The 16,486-nt window shown below is 43.3% G+C and overlaps 1 protein-coding gene across 1 annotated transcript in view; it reads right to left on the reverse strand.

The window, feature by feature from the left end:
* Nucleotides 1–1,453: 1,453 nt before the first annotated feature.
* The window catches only part of PARD6G (par-6 family cell polarity regulator gamma), a 107,343-nt gene continuing 92,310 nt past the window's right edge, over nucleotides 1,454–16,486 (reverse strand). The window contains exon 3 of the mRNA XM_060118678.1: nucleotides 1,454–2,359. Within this exon, the coding sequence (XP_059974661.1) occupies nucleotides 1,539–2,359 (821 nt within the window). The 3' untranslated portion in view covers nucleotides 1,454–1,538. The remainder of the gene's footprint in view (nucleotides 2,360–16,486) is intronic.

Here is a 16,486-nt window from a genome sequence, read left to right on the forward strand (position 1 = left end):
TAAGAGTTTTGCTTCTACAATATGTGTCATAGTAAAAAAAAAAAAAAAAAACACTTCTGACTCCTGGGGCCCAAAAATGCTCGTACAGTTCATTGGAGCCCATAAATTTGGGAGTCCTAGACCTCAAAGGGGAGCATCTTTGGTCTTCCCTGTACTTAGGACCAAAACAGACAGTGATCCTGGCATACAAATAACAAAAACGAAGGTGCAGGAGACCACAACTACTCAATAAAAGCTACTTATGCCCAATAAATAGTTTCCGAAAGAAAAATAATTTGCTTTTCACTTAATGAATTCAGGAGAAATGAATTCAAGAGAAATGAACACATTGAGATACACTGTTTTCCACCTGTTATCAACCTGCCATCCATAAAGTCAGTTCTGCCACTACCAGCAGGGGGTGCCTGACCACAGGAGAAGCAGCCACATAGTTTCCCAAAAGGCAACCTACAAAAATACGTTTACCTGTATTTACATGAAAACTTTTTTGGGTGACAGTTTCGTTTCCAAAGTACAAGTGTAACATTTTCTCCTCGACACTGGATTCAAGTAGAAAATATAGGTCATATAAAGTTTGATTGGCTGAACCATGAATAAACCTTTAAAATTACTAAATATGTGAATATTGCTAGGATACCAAACGAAGTGACAATGAATTTAACCTGTGTTAAAAATCTGTACATTCCATGTGACTTGTTATTTAAAATCAAAGATAACAGAACCCATACATCCAAATGACTGGCCTTTCGAAGGCCTGTGTGAAGTGTTGGAAACACTTCAAAAACTGCCCTCAGTCACAATCCACAGGAAAAGGCTGGTTTTTACCTCAGAGTAAATGCTGGCTTTTGATCACAGATGGTACTGGTGCGCTGTGCCTTCCACTCTCTTCCCAAAATTAAATTCACCTCAGAGGCTAAACAGGCCACCTCTGACGGCCTCACAAAACTGCCTGTCAGGGAGGGTCCACCGCTGCGGCCACCACGACCACTTCATGCTATGTGAGACAGGACTGCAAACAGTGCAACGTTCTGAAATTCATCCTCTACCGCCATGCTTATTACTCCAGGTGTGGGTGCATTTGCTCTTGAAAACCTGCCTCCACCTTCCTGCCACGTCCCATCAGCAGAATCAGTGCAAGTCGGCAGGAAGCACAGTGAAAACATGAATTCGAGTATTTTAAAAAAGTAATTTTAAAGCTTCATTTAAAAAAGTATATTTTTAAAATTTAAAAATGAAGTATTTTCTGTACTTGGTCAGATCCTTTCTACCACTTGACAAAGGTGCTAGACCCTCACCCAGCCTCGTACAGACGGTGCATGTGTATGTATTTTACGTTCTGTGGAGAAATTCTACAAAAATACAATATTCTTTTCTCTCCATAAGTTGGAATAAAGAGTAGGGTTGTGGGAGAAAAGGGAGGGTTAAGTAAAAACAACAAAAAGGAGGCGTGCAGTATACAACTTTTTCTTATTTTAAGACTGGAATAAAACTTTAAGAAGTATTTCCCCTCGGGAAACTGACCTGTCTGACACTTGGCCCTACAGGGTAACTGCCGGCCCGTGCTCCTCCACCCCTCCGGGGGGCAGGGCCAGGCTGTGGCGGGGGTCGGACCGGAGGGAGCTGAGCAGCCTCTGGACGCTGCCCTCCCGCCCAGGGCTGTGCAGGCCAGGTGCCAGGCCAGCGCCGTTGACCCGAGTGAGGCTGCCTGGTGGCAGCCTGGGTACCAGCCGGGGCTCCAGGACGCCCTCGAGGACCACGTCGGCCTCCTCGTCGCTCTCCATCTCGTCAGGGGGCAAGTTCTGCAGGACGTGGGCTGCAGGCAGGCTGTGGCGGCTGGCCGTGCTGTCCGAGGAGCGGCCGGAGCTGCCCAACGCACGGCTGCCACGCACCACGTTGTTCCTCTGGTTGGCCGGCTTGACCGTGACGATAAGGTTGTGGCTGTTGGCGATCATCATGTCCGTGACCTGGTCCAGTGTCTTCCCGGCCACCTCAATCCCGTTCACCTCCAAGACCTCATCGTCCACGGCCAGCAGCCCAGTGCTCTCGGCCAGGCCGCCAGGCACCATACGGGAGATGAAGATGCCGGGCACCTTCTCCAGCCCCTGCGGGGCCACGCGCACGCTCGTGCCGTCGCGGATGTAGAAGCCCAGCGGCTTCTGGCAGCCGTGCCGGTACAGCCTCACGCGGCGGTGTGTCTCGGGGAGGATGTCCACGTCGATGATGGAGGACACGGGGCGGAAGTCGTGGGGCAGGCCGATGTGCAGGTGTGCGCGCCGGCGAGGGCCGTCCTCCCGCAGGGCCAGGGGGCGCCGCCGCCTGGACAGCGAGCCCACCCCGAAGCTGCAGTGCTCGGCCTCTTCTGGAAGAGCACAGAGGAGTCAGTCAGAGGAGAGACCCCGCGGGCAACGGGGAAGCACAAGTCAAACAGCATCGAACACCTGGAGCCTGAGGCTGGCTGTCCAGGTAAGGCCTGGCCTTCTGCAGCTCACCTTCCCACCGCTTCTCTGACTTGTGATGTGACCCCAGGGAAGTCTGAGGCAATGGGCAAATCAAACCATATAAAGAACTGACTGAAAGACAAGTCTCCCACATATGCCCAGGAGCTGAATGATCGGTTCATTTTGTCACACTTCAGTTTTGGGGAAAGTCTCAACCTCCTGGATGATATGCAAACACAATGCAGTAACTTTATGGGTTGTTTTGCTGAGCCCACAGCAATCCTGGCCTCAGGTGAGCTGGCCCAACAATATTCAACTATTCAATATTCAAACAGTATTCAAATATTCAGGTAAATGTTTGATGCCAAGTTCAAGCACAATCACCTCCTTAACATTAGCTCTCCAGGCAACCAACAGAATGGCTGAAAGGTTAAGAGAATTAACAATAGATGAAAGGTTTAAAAGTGCCTGACTGGATTCTGCAATGACAGTGGAGCGGGAAGCACCAGGAACGTCTCCCAACCTGGACAACAGCTGCAGGGGCAGAATCTGTCTGATGTAACTCATTTGGAACTTGAGAGTCTGTTGAAGGCTCAACTTCCAGGGGAAGAATTGGATGGTAACTGCAGTCAATTTTGCTCAGTTTCAACTCTTAGCGCAGTAGCAGCTTCCTAGCTGACCTCTCAGCACCCTGGGAGGCAGCTGTGCACTGTTCCTGGAGAGTGTGTGGGCAGAAAGGACCCTGCTCTCCAAGCACCAGGCATCCGTGCTCTGATCACGGACTGCTCCTTCTGATCACAAAGGTGTTGACAGAGGTAGGTGGCGATTGCACCTCCCTGCATTGTTGCAAGCCCCTCCCCTTCTACCTGAAGGAACGTCCAGGAGAGTTAAAGGACTGGCACCCTTTCTCTCCTTTCATTTTTCACCTTTTTTCATTTTGGGAGCCAGACCTTAAAGTCTAGGACATTAAAAACAACTGCATATATGGGGAAAGTTAGAAGTGACTGTGCATGCTCAAGGAAGGACTCAGGACCTTAGAAGACCTTAAGTTCACACCTTAATGTTGATACTCAGTAAAGAGCCTCCAACAATTAAAAAAAAAAAAAACACCCCCAAAACAGTAACAAAAACCCAGCAAACCCTGGGGAAGGGGTTGAATCTGATTTCCAGAGCTACCATGTTATTAGATTAATCTCCAGTGTTCAACAACAACAACAAAAGTCACAAGACAAAGAAACGAGAGTGAGCCCCAAAGGAAAACAGTAATAGAAACTGTCCCTGAAACAACCTGATGGCAGATTTACTAGACAATGACTTTAAAACAATGGCCTAAGACATGATAAAAAAAAGAGATGTGGGTAAAGTCAAGAAAACAATGTGTGAACAAAATGGAAATATCAACAGAGAGACAGCAAACCTAAAAGGAAACTAAATAGAAATTTTGGAGATGAAAAGTACAATGGAAATTATTGAACAGGGGACTCAAAGGCAGATTTGATCAGGCAGAAGAAAGAATCAGTGAATTTGAAGATAGGACAATAGAAATGATCATATCTGAGGAACAACAACAAAAAATGGTTAAAGAAAAGAGAACAGAGAGTAAACAATCACTGGGAAACCATTAATCAAACTGATATATGCCTTGTGAGAGTCTGAGAAGGAGAAGAGAAAGGGGTGGAGGGAATATTGGAAGAAATAATGGTTGAAAACTCCCAGACTTGATTAAGTGTGCAAATGTAAACATCCAAGCTCAACAATCTCTAAGTAAGATGAAGTCAAAGAGACACAAGATTACAAAATAGTCAAACTTAATAAAGACACAGTATAGGGGGCAGAGTCAAGATGGTGGCATGAGAAGACACCAAGTTAGCGTCTCCCCACAGCTAGGGCTCCTGCCTGCCACTGATGGGGGACCCTGATGCCCAAGGAGATGGGAGGAACCCTCAAGTGAACCGGTAGGATGTGGGGGGGCTGAGAGGGGAGGAGAAGTGGAGACCAGACAGGATGGGGCCCCTGAGGCCAGGGAGATCAGGAGAGGCAGGGGGAGGGTCCCTGTGGGAGAAGCAGGAGAGGAGCAGAGGGAGATCGCCTGCCCATTCGGGCCAGGGAGACTGCTGAGCTCCCAGGCTGGTCCCTGCCCTCCAGGGCAACCCCCGCACCGGCTGCATTGGTCCTGGAGGCAGAGGAAGGAGGCCGAGAGGAGAACAGGAGAGGCAGGTGGGAGGGGCCCTGTGGGAGGAGCAGGAGAGGAGAGGAGGGTGTTTGCCCCACCCACTCAAGCCCGGGAAGCTTGCTGTGCTCCAAGGTGAAGTCCCCCGCCCTCTGAGACCAGGAGTGGGGGGCACGCCTTGGCCCCTTCTGTTCCGTTGAGCCTAAGCCCCACCCCGCACAGCCCCCAGGGCCTTTTCCAGCCCTGTGGGTCCTAAGCATAGGCCCCACCCACCACCCAAACCTCACTCTTGCTTAGGCCCCGCCCTCCACAGCCGAGGCCTTTCTCCCCCTTTTTTCCTCCTCTTTTTTACTATTGTGGTACTGTTGTACCTTCTGGTTGCTGATCCATCTATATTTTTACTCATATTATTTCTAACATATCTGTTAGTTTCCTAGTCTAATTTTATTTTGGGCTTTGTTATTGTACTTTTTTTTTTTTTTGCCACCCCACACGGCTTGCAGGCTCTTGGTTCTTGAGCTGGGGGTCAGGCCGAAGCTCCTGCAGTGGGAGCCCCGAGTCTGAACCACTGGACTAACAGAGAACCTCAGACCCCAGGGAATATTCATCGGAGTGAGGTCTCACAGAGTTCCTCATCTCAGCACCAAGAACCAGCTCTACTCAATAGACTACAAACTCCATTGTTGGAAGCGTCAGGCCAAACAACCAGTAAGAAAGGAACACAATCTCACTCATAAAACAACAACAACAAAAAACATGAGACAGCAAAAAAATATTTCCAGATGAAGGAGCAAGGTAAAAACCTACAAGACCAAATAAATGAAGAGGAAATAGGCAATCTACCTGAAAAAGAATTCAGAGTAATGATAATAAAGATGATCCAGAATCTCGGAAATAGAATGGAGGCACAGACTGAGAAAATACAAGAAATGTTTAACAAAGATCTAGAAGAACTAAAGAGCAAACAAACAGAGATGAACAACACAATAACTGAAATGAAAAATATATAGAAGGAATCAATAACAGAATAACTGAGGCAGAAGAACGAATAAGTGAGCTGAAGACAAAATGGTGGAAACAACTGCCAAGTAGCAGAATAAAGTAAAAAGAATGAAAAGAATTGAAGACAGTCTCAGAGTCCTCTGGGACAACACTAAACGCACCAACATTCGAATTATAGGGGTCCCAGAAGAAGAAGAGAAAAAGAAAGGGTCTGAGAAAATATTTGAAGAGATTATAGTCAAAAACTTCCCTAACATGGGAAAGGAAATAGTCACCCAAGTCCAGAAAGCACAGAGTCCCATACAGGATAAACCCTAGGAAAAACACACCAAGATGCATACTAATCAAACTAGCAAAAATTAAATTCAAAGAAAAAATATTAAAAGCAGCAAGGGAAAAACAAAAAATAACGTACAAAAGAAACCCCATAAGGTTATCAGCTGATTTTTCAGCAGAAACTCTGCAGGCCAGAAGGGAGTGGCAGGATATACTTAAAGTGATGAAGGAGTAAAACCTACAACCAAGATTACTCTACCCAGCGAGGATCTCATTCAGATTCGATGGAGAAGTCAAAAGCTTTTCAAACAAGCAAAAGCGGGGCTTCCCTGGTGGCACAGTGGTTGAGAGTCCGCCTGCCGATGCAGGGGACGTGGGTTCGTGACCCGGTCCGGGAAGATCCCACATGCCACGGAGCGGCTGGGCCCATGAGCCATGGCCGCTGAGCCTGCGCATCCGGAGCCTGTGCTCCGCAACGGGAGAGACCACAACAGTGAGAGGCCCCCGTAATGCAAAAAAACCAAAACCAAACAAACAAACCCCCCAAAAAACAAGCAAAAGCGAAGAGGATTCAGCACCACCAAACCAGCTTTACAACAAATGCTAAAGAAACTTCTCTAGGTGGGAAACACAAGAAAAGAAAAATACCCACAAAAACAAACCCAAAACAATTAAAAGAATGGTAATAGGAACATACATATCGATAATAACCTTGAATCTAAATGGATTAAATGCCCCAACCAAAAGACACAGACTGGCTGAATGGATACAAAAACAAGACCCATATATATGCTGTATACAAGACACCCATTTCAGACCTAGGGACATATACTGACTGAAAGTGAAGGGATGGAAAAAAGATATTCCATACAAATGGAAATCAAAAGAAAGCTGAGTAGTGATACTTGTATCAGATAAAATAGACTTTAAAATAAAACTGTTATAAGAGATAAGGAGGGCTGCTACATAATGATCAAAGGATCAATCCAAGAAGATATAACAATTATAAATGTTTATGCATCCAACATAGGAACACCTCAATACATAAGGCAAATGCTAACAACCATGAAAGGAGAAATCGACAGTAACAATAATAGTAGGGGACTTTAACACCCCACTTACACCAATGGACAGATCATCCAAAATGAAATAAATAAGGAAACACAAGCTTTAAATGACACAATAGATGAGATGGACTTAACTGATTATTTATAGAACATTCCACCCAAAAGTGGCAGAATACACTTTCTTCTCAAGTGCACACGGAACATTCTCCAGGATAGATCCCATCTTGGGTCACAAATCAAGCCTCGGAAAATTTAAGAAAATTGAAATCATACCAAACATCTTTTCTGACCACAACGCTATGAGATTGAAAATCACTTACAGGAAAAAAAACTGTAAAAAACCCACAAATACATGGAGGCTAATCAGTGAGCTACTAAATAATGAAGAGATGATTGAAGAAATCAAAGAAGAAATTAAAAAATACATAGAAACAAATGACAATGAAAACATGACCCAAAACCTATGGGACGCAGCAAAAGCAGTTCTAAGAGGGAAGTTAACAGCAATTCAGTGTCACCTCAACAAACAAGAAAAATCTCAAATAAACAATCTAACCCTACACTTAGAACAACTAGAGAAAGAAGAACAAAGAAAACCCAAAATCAATAGAAGCAAAGTAATCATAAAGATCAGAGCAGAAATAAATGAAATAGAAATGAAGAAAACAATAACAAAGATCAATAAAACTAAAAGCTGGTTCTTTGAGAACATGAACAAAATTGATAAACCCTTAGCCAGACTCATCAAGGAAAAAGGGAGAGGATGCAAATCAATAAAATTAGAAATGAAAAAGGAGAAATCACAACTGACACTGCAGAAATACAAAGGGTAATAAGAGACTACTACAAACAACTATATGCCAATAAAAAGGACAACCTGGAAGAAATGGACAAATTCTTGGAAAGGTACAATATTCCAAGACTGAACAAGGAAGAATTAGAAAATATAAACAGACCTATCACAAGTAATGAAATTGAAACTGTAATTAAAAATCTTCCAACAAACAAAAGTCCAGGACCAGACGGCTTCACGGGTAAACTCTCTTAAATATTTAGAGAAGAGCTAACACCGATCCTTCTCAAACTCTTCCAAAAAATTGCAGAGGGAGGAACACTCCCAAATTTGTTCTGCGAAACCACCATCACCCTGATACCAAAACCAGAAAAGATGTCACCAAAAAATTATAGACCAATATCACTGATGAACGTAGATGCAAAAATCCTCAACCAAATACTAGCAAATAGAATCCAACAGCATATTAAAAGGATCATACACCACGATCAAGTGGGATTTATCCCAGGGATGCAAGGATTCTTCAGTATATGCAAGTCCATCAATGTGATACACCATATGATCATCGCAATAGATGCAGAAAAAGCTTTCAACAAAATTCAACACCGATTTATGATTAAAAACTCCCCAGAAAATGGGCATAGAGGGAACCTACCTCAACATAATAAAGGCCATATATGACAAACCCACTGCAAGCATCACACTCAATGGTGAAAAACTGAAAGCATTTCCACTAAGATCAGGAATACACTCTCGCCATTCTTATTCCACGGCAATCAGAGAAGAAAAAGAAATAAAAGGAATACAAATTGGAAAAGAAGGGGTAAAACTGTCATTGTTTGCAGATGCCATGATACTATACATAGAAAATCCTAAAGATGCCACCAGAAAACTACTAGAACTAATCAATCAATGAATTTGGTAAGGTTGCAGGATACAAAATTAACGCACAGAAATCTCTGGCATACCTATACACCAACAACAAAAATCAGAGAAATTAAGGAAACAATCCCATCTACTATTGCAACAAAAAGAATAAAATACTTAGGAATAAACCTGCCTAAGGAGGTAGAAGACTTGTACTCAGAAGACTATAAAACACTGATGAAAGAAATCAAAGATGACATAAACAGATGGAGAGATATACCATGTTCTTGGATTGGAAGAATCAATATTGTGAAAATGACTACTACCCATAGCAATCTACAGATTCAATGCAATACCTATCAAATTACCAATGGCATTCTTCACAGAATTAGAATAAAAAATTTTGCAATTCGTATGGAAACACAAAAGACCCTGAATAGCCAACGCAATCTTGAGAAGGAAAAATGGAGCTGGAGCAATCAGGCTCCCCGACTTCAAACTATACCACAAAGCTACAGTAATGAAGACAGTGTGGTACTGGCACAAAAACAAGAATATAGATCAATGGTACAGGATAGAAAGCCCAGAGATAAACCCACGCACATATGGTCACCTTATTTTTGATAAAGGAGGCAAGAATATACAATGGAGAAAAACAGCCTCTTCAATAAGTGGTGCTGGAAAAACTGGACAGCTACATGTAAAAGGATGAAATTAGAACACTCCCTAACACCATACACAAAAATAAACTCAAAATGGATTAAAGACCTAAATGTAAGACCAGACACTTAAAACTGTTAGAGGAGAACATAGGAAAAACACTCTTTGACATAAACCACAGCAAGATCTTTTTTGACCCACCTCCTAGAGTAACGGAAATAAAAACAAAAATAAACAAATGGGACTTAATGAAACTTAAAAGCTTTTGCACAGCAAGGGAAACCTTAAACAAGACAAAAAGACAACCCTCAGAATGGGAGAAAATATTTGCAAACGAAGCAACTGACAAAGGATTAATCTCTAAAATATACAAGCAGCTCCTGCAGCTCAATATCAAAAAAACAAACAACCCAATCCAAAAACAGGCAGAAGACCTAAATAAACATTTCTCCAAGGAAGATATACAGATTGCCAACAAACACATGAAAGGGTGCTCAACATCACTAATCATTAGAGAAATGCAAATCAAAACTACAATGAAGTATCACCTCACACCGGTCAGAATGGCCATCATCAAAAAGTCTTCAAACAACAAATGCTGGAGAGGGTGTGGAGAAAAGGGAACCCTCCTGCACTGTTGGTGGGAATTGTAAACTGATACAACCACTATGGAGAACAGCATGGAGGTTCCTTAGAAAACTAAGAACAGAACTACCATATGACCCAGCAATCCCACTACTGAGCATATACCCTGAGAAAACCATAATTCAAAAGGGTCATGTACCACAATGTTCATTACAGCTGTATTTACAATAGCCCGGAGATGGAAACAACCTAAGTGTCCATCATCGGATGAGTGGATAAAGAAGATGTGGCACATATATACAATGGAATATTACTCAGCCATAAAAGAAATGAAATTGAGTTATTTGTAGTGAGGTGGGTGGACCTAGAGTCTGTCATACAGAGTGAAGTAAGTCAGAAAGAGAAAAACAAATACTGTATGGTAACGCATATATATGGAATCTTAAAAAAAAGAAAAAAATGGTACTGATGAACCTAGCTGCAGGGCAGGAATAAGGATGTAGAGGTAGAGAATGGACTTGAGGACACGGGGAGGGGGAAGGGTAAGCTGGGACGAAGTTAGAGAGTGGCATGGACATAAAAACATACCAAATGGGCCTCCCTGGTGGCGCAGTGGTTGAGAGTCCGCCTGCCGATGCAGGGGATACGGGTTTGTGCCCCGGTCTGGGAGGATCCCATATGCCGCGGAGCGGCTGGGCCCATGAGCCATGGCCGCTGAGCCTGCGCATCCGGAGCCTGTGCTCCGCAATGGGAGAGGCCACAACAGTGAGAGGCCCGCGTACGGCAAAAAAAAAAAAAAAAAAAAAAAACATACCAAATGTAAAACAGCTAGCTAGTAGGAAACAGCTGCATAGCACAGGGAGATCAGCTTGGTGCTTTGTGACCACCTAGAGGGGTGGGATAGGGAGGGTGGGAGGGAGGCTCCAGAGGGAGGGGATATGGGGACATGTGTATGCATATGGCTGATTTGCTTTGGTGTACAACAGAAAGTAACACAGCATTGTGACGCAATTATACTCCAATAAAGATGTATCAAAAAAAAAAAAAACTAGACTCAATATAATCTTACATGCTCCAGGACACAGGGCAGGAGCAGTAATTTGAAAGGAGGCTGGGTCACACCCACCTGCTGATCTCAGAGCGCCCCCTGGAATGGCAGCAGGCACCTGCAGCTCACCCTGGGGACACAGACGCTGGTGGCAGCCACCTTGGGGAACTCATCCTACCACATGGACACCCGTGCTGGAAACTGCTGTTTTTGAATTCTCCGTATAGCTTATCAGCTTTAGGACCCAGCCCTGCCCTGCCCAGCATCCTGTAGGCACCAGTACTGGGAGGCCTCAGGATAAGCGACTAGCCAGGCAGGGACACAGCCCCACCCCCACCAGCAGGCAGGCTGCCTTAAGACCTCCCGAGCCCCCAGCCACTCCTGCAGACAGCCCCGTCCACCAGAGGGCCTAGGCCCTGGCACCACACCCTGGAACTAGATCCAAGACCCCCACAGCCCTGCCAGAGGGGGTCTTGGATCTAGCCAGAGACTAGAGACTAGATCCACAGCCGGAGACTGCAGGACCCAGCTCTGCCTACCAGTGGGTAAGTACCAGCCCCAGAACTCCCTGGGCCCCGGCTCCGACCAGCAGCAGGCAGACACCAGCCCCAGTACCACTGCAGCCAGAGACTCCAGGACCAAGCTTCACCCACCAGTGGGAGGTCGCTGGCCCTAGGATCACTGCAGCTTGCCTTTTCAGGTGTCAGCAGGCTGGCAACAGTATCAGAATACCCCAGGATTCAGCCCCACCCACCAGTGGGATGACACCAGCTGTAGGACCCCAAGGACCCTTCAGCCAGAGGTTTCGGGACCTGGCTCCACCAAGCAGTGAGCTGGAACTAGCCCATGGACCCCCCAGTCCCCAGAATCACCCACCAGAAAGCCAACACCAGTTCTGAGATACCTTAGAATCCTCAGCTAGCTGCCCAGGGATACAGTGGGCCAGTACCAGCCTTGGGATACTGTAGAACCCACAGCCAGCCGTGTCAGGAACAGGACCCACCCACCAACAGGCCAACACTAGATCCAGGAACCCTGGTCCTGCAGCCATCTGTGCGAGAACCAGGCTCTGCCCAACGGTGAGCACTAGATCTGGGACCACCCTGGGTTCTGCAGCCAGCCACCTTGTGACCTGGTCCTGCCAACCAGAGGCCAGCAGCCTCCACACAAGGCAGGGCCTGGCAAACAACCAGACGGGGCCAGCTGCACCTACCAGACTGCCCACAATAGTCATCCTGCCACAACAGAAGGACCAACACAGCCCTCATATAGCCCTAGAGCAAACAGCTCTGGTGACTAGAGGGCAGTGTGCCGCAGGGAACATAGGACATCTCCTAAAAGAGACTACTTCTCTAAGATCAGGAAATGCAACCAACATATGAGATACACAAATAAAAACAGCAAATTAGGTAAAATGAGGCAACAGAGGAACATGTTCCAAATGAAAAAAGAAGAACTAAGAGAAGTGGAGATAAGCAATCTACCCAATAAATAGTTCAAGGTAATGATCATAAAGATAATCAGAGAACTTGGGATAAGAATGGATGAGCAGAGTAAAAAGTTTTTAACAGAGAGTAAAGGAACACAAAGAAGGACCAGAGACAAAGAATACGATATCTAAAATGAAAAATACACTAGAAGGAATCAATAGCAGATTAAATGATGCAGAAGAATGGATCAGCTAGCTGGAAGACAGAGGAGTGGAAACCACTGAAGCGGAACAGAAAAAAAGAATGAAAAGAAATGAGGACAGTTTAAGAGACCTCTGGGACAACATCAAGTGTACTAGCTTTCTCATTATAGGGGTCCCAGAAAGAGAAGAGAGAGAGAAAGGGGCAGAGAACATATTTGAAGACATACTAGCTGAAAACTTCCCTAACCTAGGAAAGGAAACAGACATCCAGGTCCAGGAGGTAGAGAGTCCTAAGCAGGATCAATGCAAAGAGGACCACACCAAGATACATTGTAATTAAAATGGCAGATATTAAGATAAAGAGAGAATATTAACTGCAGCAAGGGAAAAGCAACAAGTTACCTACAAGGGAACTCCAGTAAGGCTATCAGCTGACTTTTCAGCAGAAACTCTGCAAACCAGAAGGGAGTGGCACCATATATTTAAGGTGATGAAAGGGAAAAACCTACAACCAAGAATACTCTATTTGGCAAGGCTCTCGTTCAGATCTGATGGAGAGGTCAAAAGTTTTACAGCTAAGCAAAAGCTAAAAGAGTTCAGCACCAGGAAACCAGCCTTACAAGAAATGTTAAAGGGGGGGCTTCCCTGGTGGTGCAGTGGTTGAGAGTCCGCCTGCCGATGCGGGGGGTGCGGGTATGTGCCCCGGTCTGGGAGGATCCCACATGCCGCAAAGCGGCTGGGCCTGTGAGCCATGGCCACTAGGCCTGCGCGTCTGGAGCCTGTGCTCCGCGATGGGAGAGGCCACAGCAGTGAGAGGCCCGTGTACTGTAAAAAAAAAGAAAAAAAGAAATGTTAAAGGGACTTCTTTAAGCAAAGAGGAAAAGGCCACAACTGGAAACATGAAAACTATGAAAGGAAAAAGCTCATCAGTAAAAGCAAATATACAGTAAAGGTAGCAAACCTACCATGTACAAAGGTAGTAAGAAGGTTAAAAGACAAAAGTAATAAATCACCTATATCTGCAATAAGTAGTTATGGAATACAAAAATAAAACAAAATGTAAAATATAATGTCAAAACAATTGTGAGGGGAGGGGAGTAAAAATGCAGGGTTGTTTAAATGTGTTTGAAACTACAAGATCAGCAACTTACCATCCCTCATGGTAACAACAAACCAAAAATCTATAATAGATATACACAAAAGAGAGAAGTTTCTAAACATAACACTAAGGATACTCATCAAATCACAAGACAAGAGAACAAAAGAAGAAAGTATCAAAAAAGAACTACAAAACAACTCAGACAACTAAAATGGCAATAAGTATGTACCTATCAATAATTACTCTCAATGTAAATGGACTAAATGCTCCAATCAAAGGATACAGAATGGCTGTATATGGATACAAAAACAAGAGCCATGTATATGCTGCCTACAAGAGACTCACTTCAGATCTAGAGAGACACACAGATTGAAAGGGATGGACAAAAGTTATTCCATGCAAATGGAAATGAAAATAAAGCCAGGATAACAGTACTTACATCAGACAAAATAGACTTTAAAACAAAGACTGTAACAAAGGACATTACATATTGATCAAGGGATCACCCAAGAGAAAGATATAACAACTGTAGATATACATGTACCCAACAGAGCAGCACCTAAATACATAAAGCAAATATTAACAGACATAAAGGGAGAAATTGACAGTAGCATAATAGTGAGGGACTTGAACATCCCACTACCATCAACAAACAGATCATCCAGACAGAAAATCAATAAGGAAACTGGTCTTAAATGACACATAGACCAGATGGACTTCTGTATATATATATAGATTCCATCCAAGAGCATCAGAATATACATTCTCTTCAAGTGCATGTGGAACATTCTTCAGGATAGATCACATGCTGGGCCACAAAGTAAGTCTCGGTAAATTTAAGAAATCATATCAAGCATCTTTTCCAACCACAATGCTATGAGACTAGAAAATCAACTACAAGAAGAAAATTGCAAAAAACAAAAACATGTGGAGGCTAAACAATATTCTACTAAACAACAAATGGATCACTGAAAAAAATCAGAAGAAATTAAAAAATACCTGGAGATAAATGGAAATGAAAAAACAATGATCCAAAATCTATGGGACGTGGCAAACACAGGTCTAAGAGGGAAGTTTACAGTGACACAAGCCTACCTCAGGAAACAAGAATAATCTCAAACAGCCTAACCTTACATCTAAAGGAAGTAGAAAAAGAACAAACAAAACCCAAAGTTAGTAGAAGGAAAGAAATAATAAAAGATCAGAAGAAATAAGCAAAATAGAGACCTAAAAAAATAGAAAAGATCAATCAAACTAGGAGCTGCTTCTTTGAAAAGATAAACAAAATTGGTAAACCTTTAGCAAGACTCATCAGGAAAAAGAGAGGACCCAAATCAATAATATCAGAAATGAAAAAGAAGTTACAACTGCCACCAGAGAAAAACAAAGGGTCATAAAGAGATTACTATGAACAGCTGTATGCAAATAAAATGGACAACCAAGAATAAATGGACAAATTCCTAGAAGTGTACAATCTGCAAAGACTGAACCAGGAAGAAACAGAAAATATGAACAGACCAATTACCAGTAATGAAATTGTTGGAGGTTTTTTGATTACTAATTCAAACAAAAGTCCAGGACCAGATGGCTTCACAGATGAATTCTACCAAACATTTAGAGAAGAGTTAACACCTATCATTCTCAAACTCTTCCAAAAAATTGCAGAGGAAGGAACACTTTTAAATTTGTCCTAAAAGGGCAGCGTCACCCTGATACCAATATCAAACCCAGACAAAGCTATCAAACAAAAAAGAAAGTTATAGGCCAGTATCACTGATGAACACAGACACAAAAATTCTCAACAAATTATTAGCAAACCAAATCCAACAATATATTAAAAAGATCATACACCATGATTAAATGGGATACATAGGATGGTTCAACACCCACAAATCAATCAATGTGATATACCACTTTCACAAATTGAAGAATAAAAATCATATGAGCGTCTCAATAGATGCAGAAAAAGCTTTTGACAAAATTCAACAGCCATTTATGATAAAAACTCTCTACAGTGGGTATAAAGGGAACCTACCCCAACATAAGCAAGGTCATATAGGATAAGCCCACAGCTAACATCATACTCAACGGTGAAAAGCTCAAAGCATTTTCACTAAGATTAGGAGCAAGACAACATTGCCAATTCTCACCGCTTATATTCAGCACAGTACTGGATGTCCCGACCACATCAATCAGACCAGAAAAAGGGAAAAAAGGAATCCAAATTGGAGAAGAAATAAAACTGTCACTATTTACAGATGACATGATACTATACGTAGAAAATCCTAAAGATGCCACCAGAAGACTACTAGAGCTCATCAATTAATTCAGTAAAGGTGTAGGATACAAAATTAATATACAGAAATCCATTGCATTTCTATACATTAACAATGAACTATCAGAGAAGTTAAGCAAACAATCCCATTTATAATCATATGAAAAAAGAATAAATTACATAGGAATATATCTAGCCAGGGAGGTAAAAGACCTGTGCTTGGAAAATTAGAAGACACTAATGAAAGAAATTGAAGATGACACAAACAGAAGGAAAGATATACTGTGCTATGGATTGGAAGAATTAATATTATTAAAATGACCATACTGCTCAAGGCAATCTGCAGATTTAATGCAATCCCTATCAAAATATCCATGAGACCTTTCACAGAACTAGAACAAATAATTTAAAATTATATATGGAGGGGCTTCCCTGGTGGTCCAGTGGGTAAGACTCCACACTCCCAATGCAAGGGCCTGGGTTTGATCCCTGGTCAGGGAACTAGATCCCACATGCATGCCACAACTAAGATCCTGCCTGCCACGACTAAAGATCCCACGTGCTGCAACTAAA

Source organism: Mesoplodon densirostris, chromosome 15, assembly GCF_025265405.1.
Source record: "Mesoplodon densirostris isolate mMesDen1 chromosome 15, mMesDen1 primary haplotype, whole genome shotgun sequence".
NCBI lineage: Eukaryota > Metazoa > Chordata > Mammalia > Artiodactyla > Ziphiidae > Mesoplodon > Mesoplodon densirostris.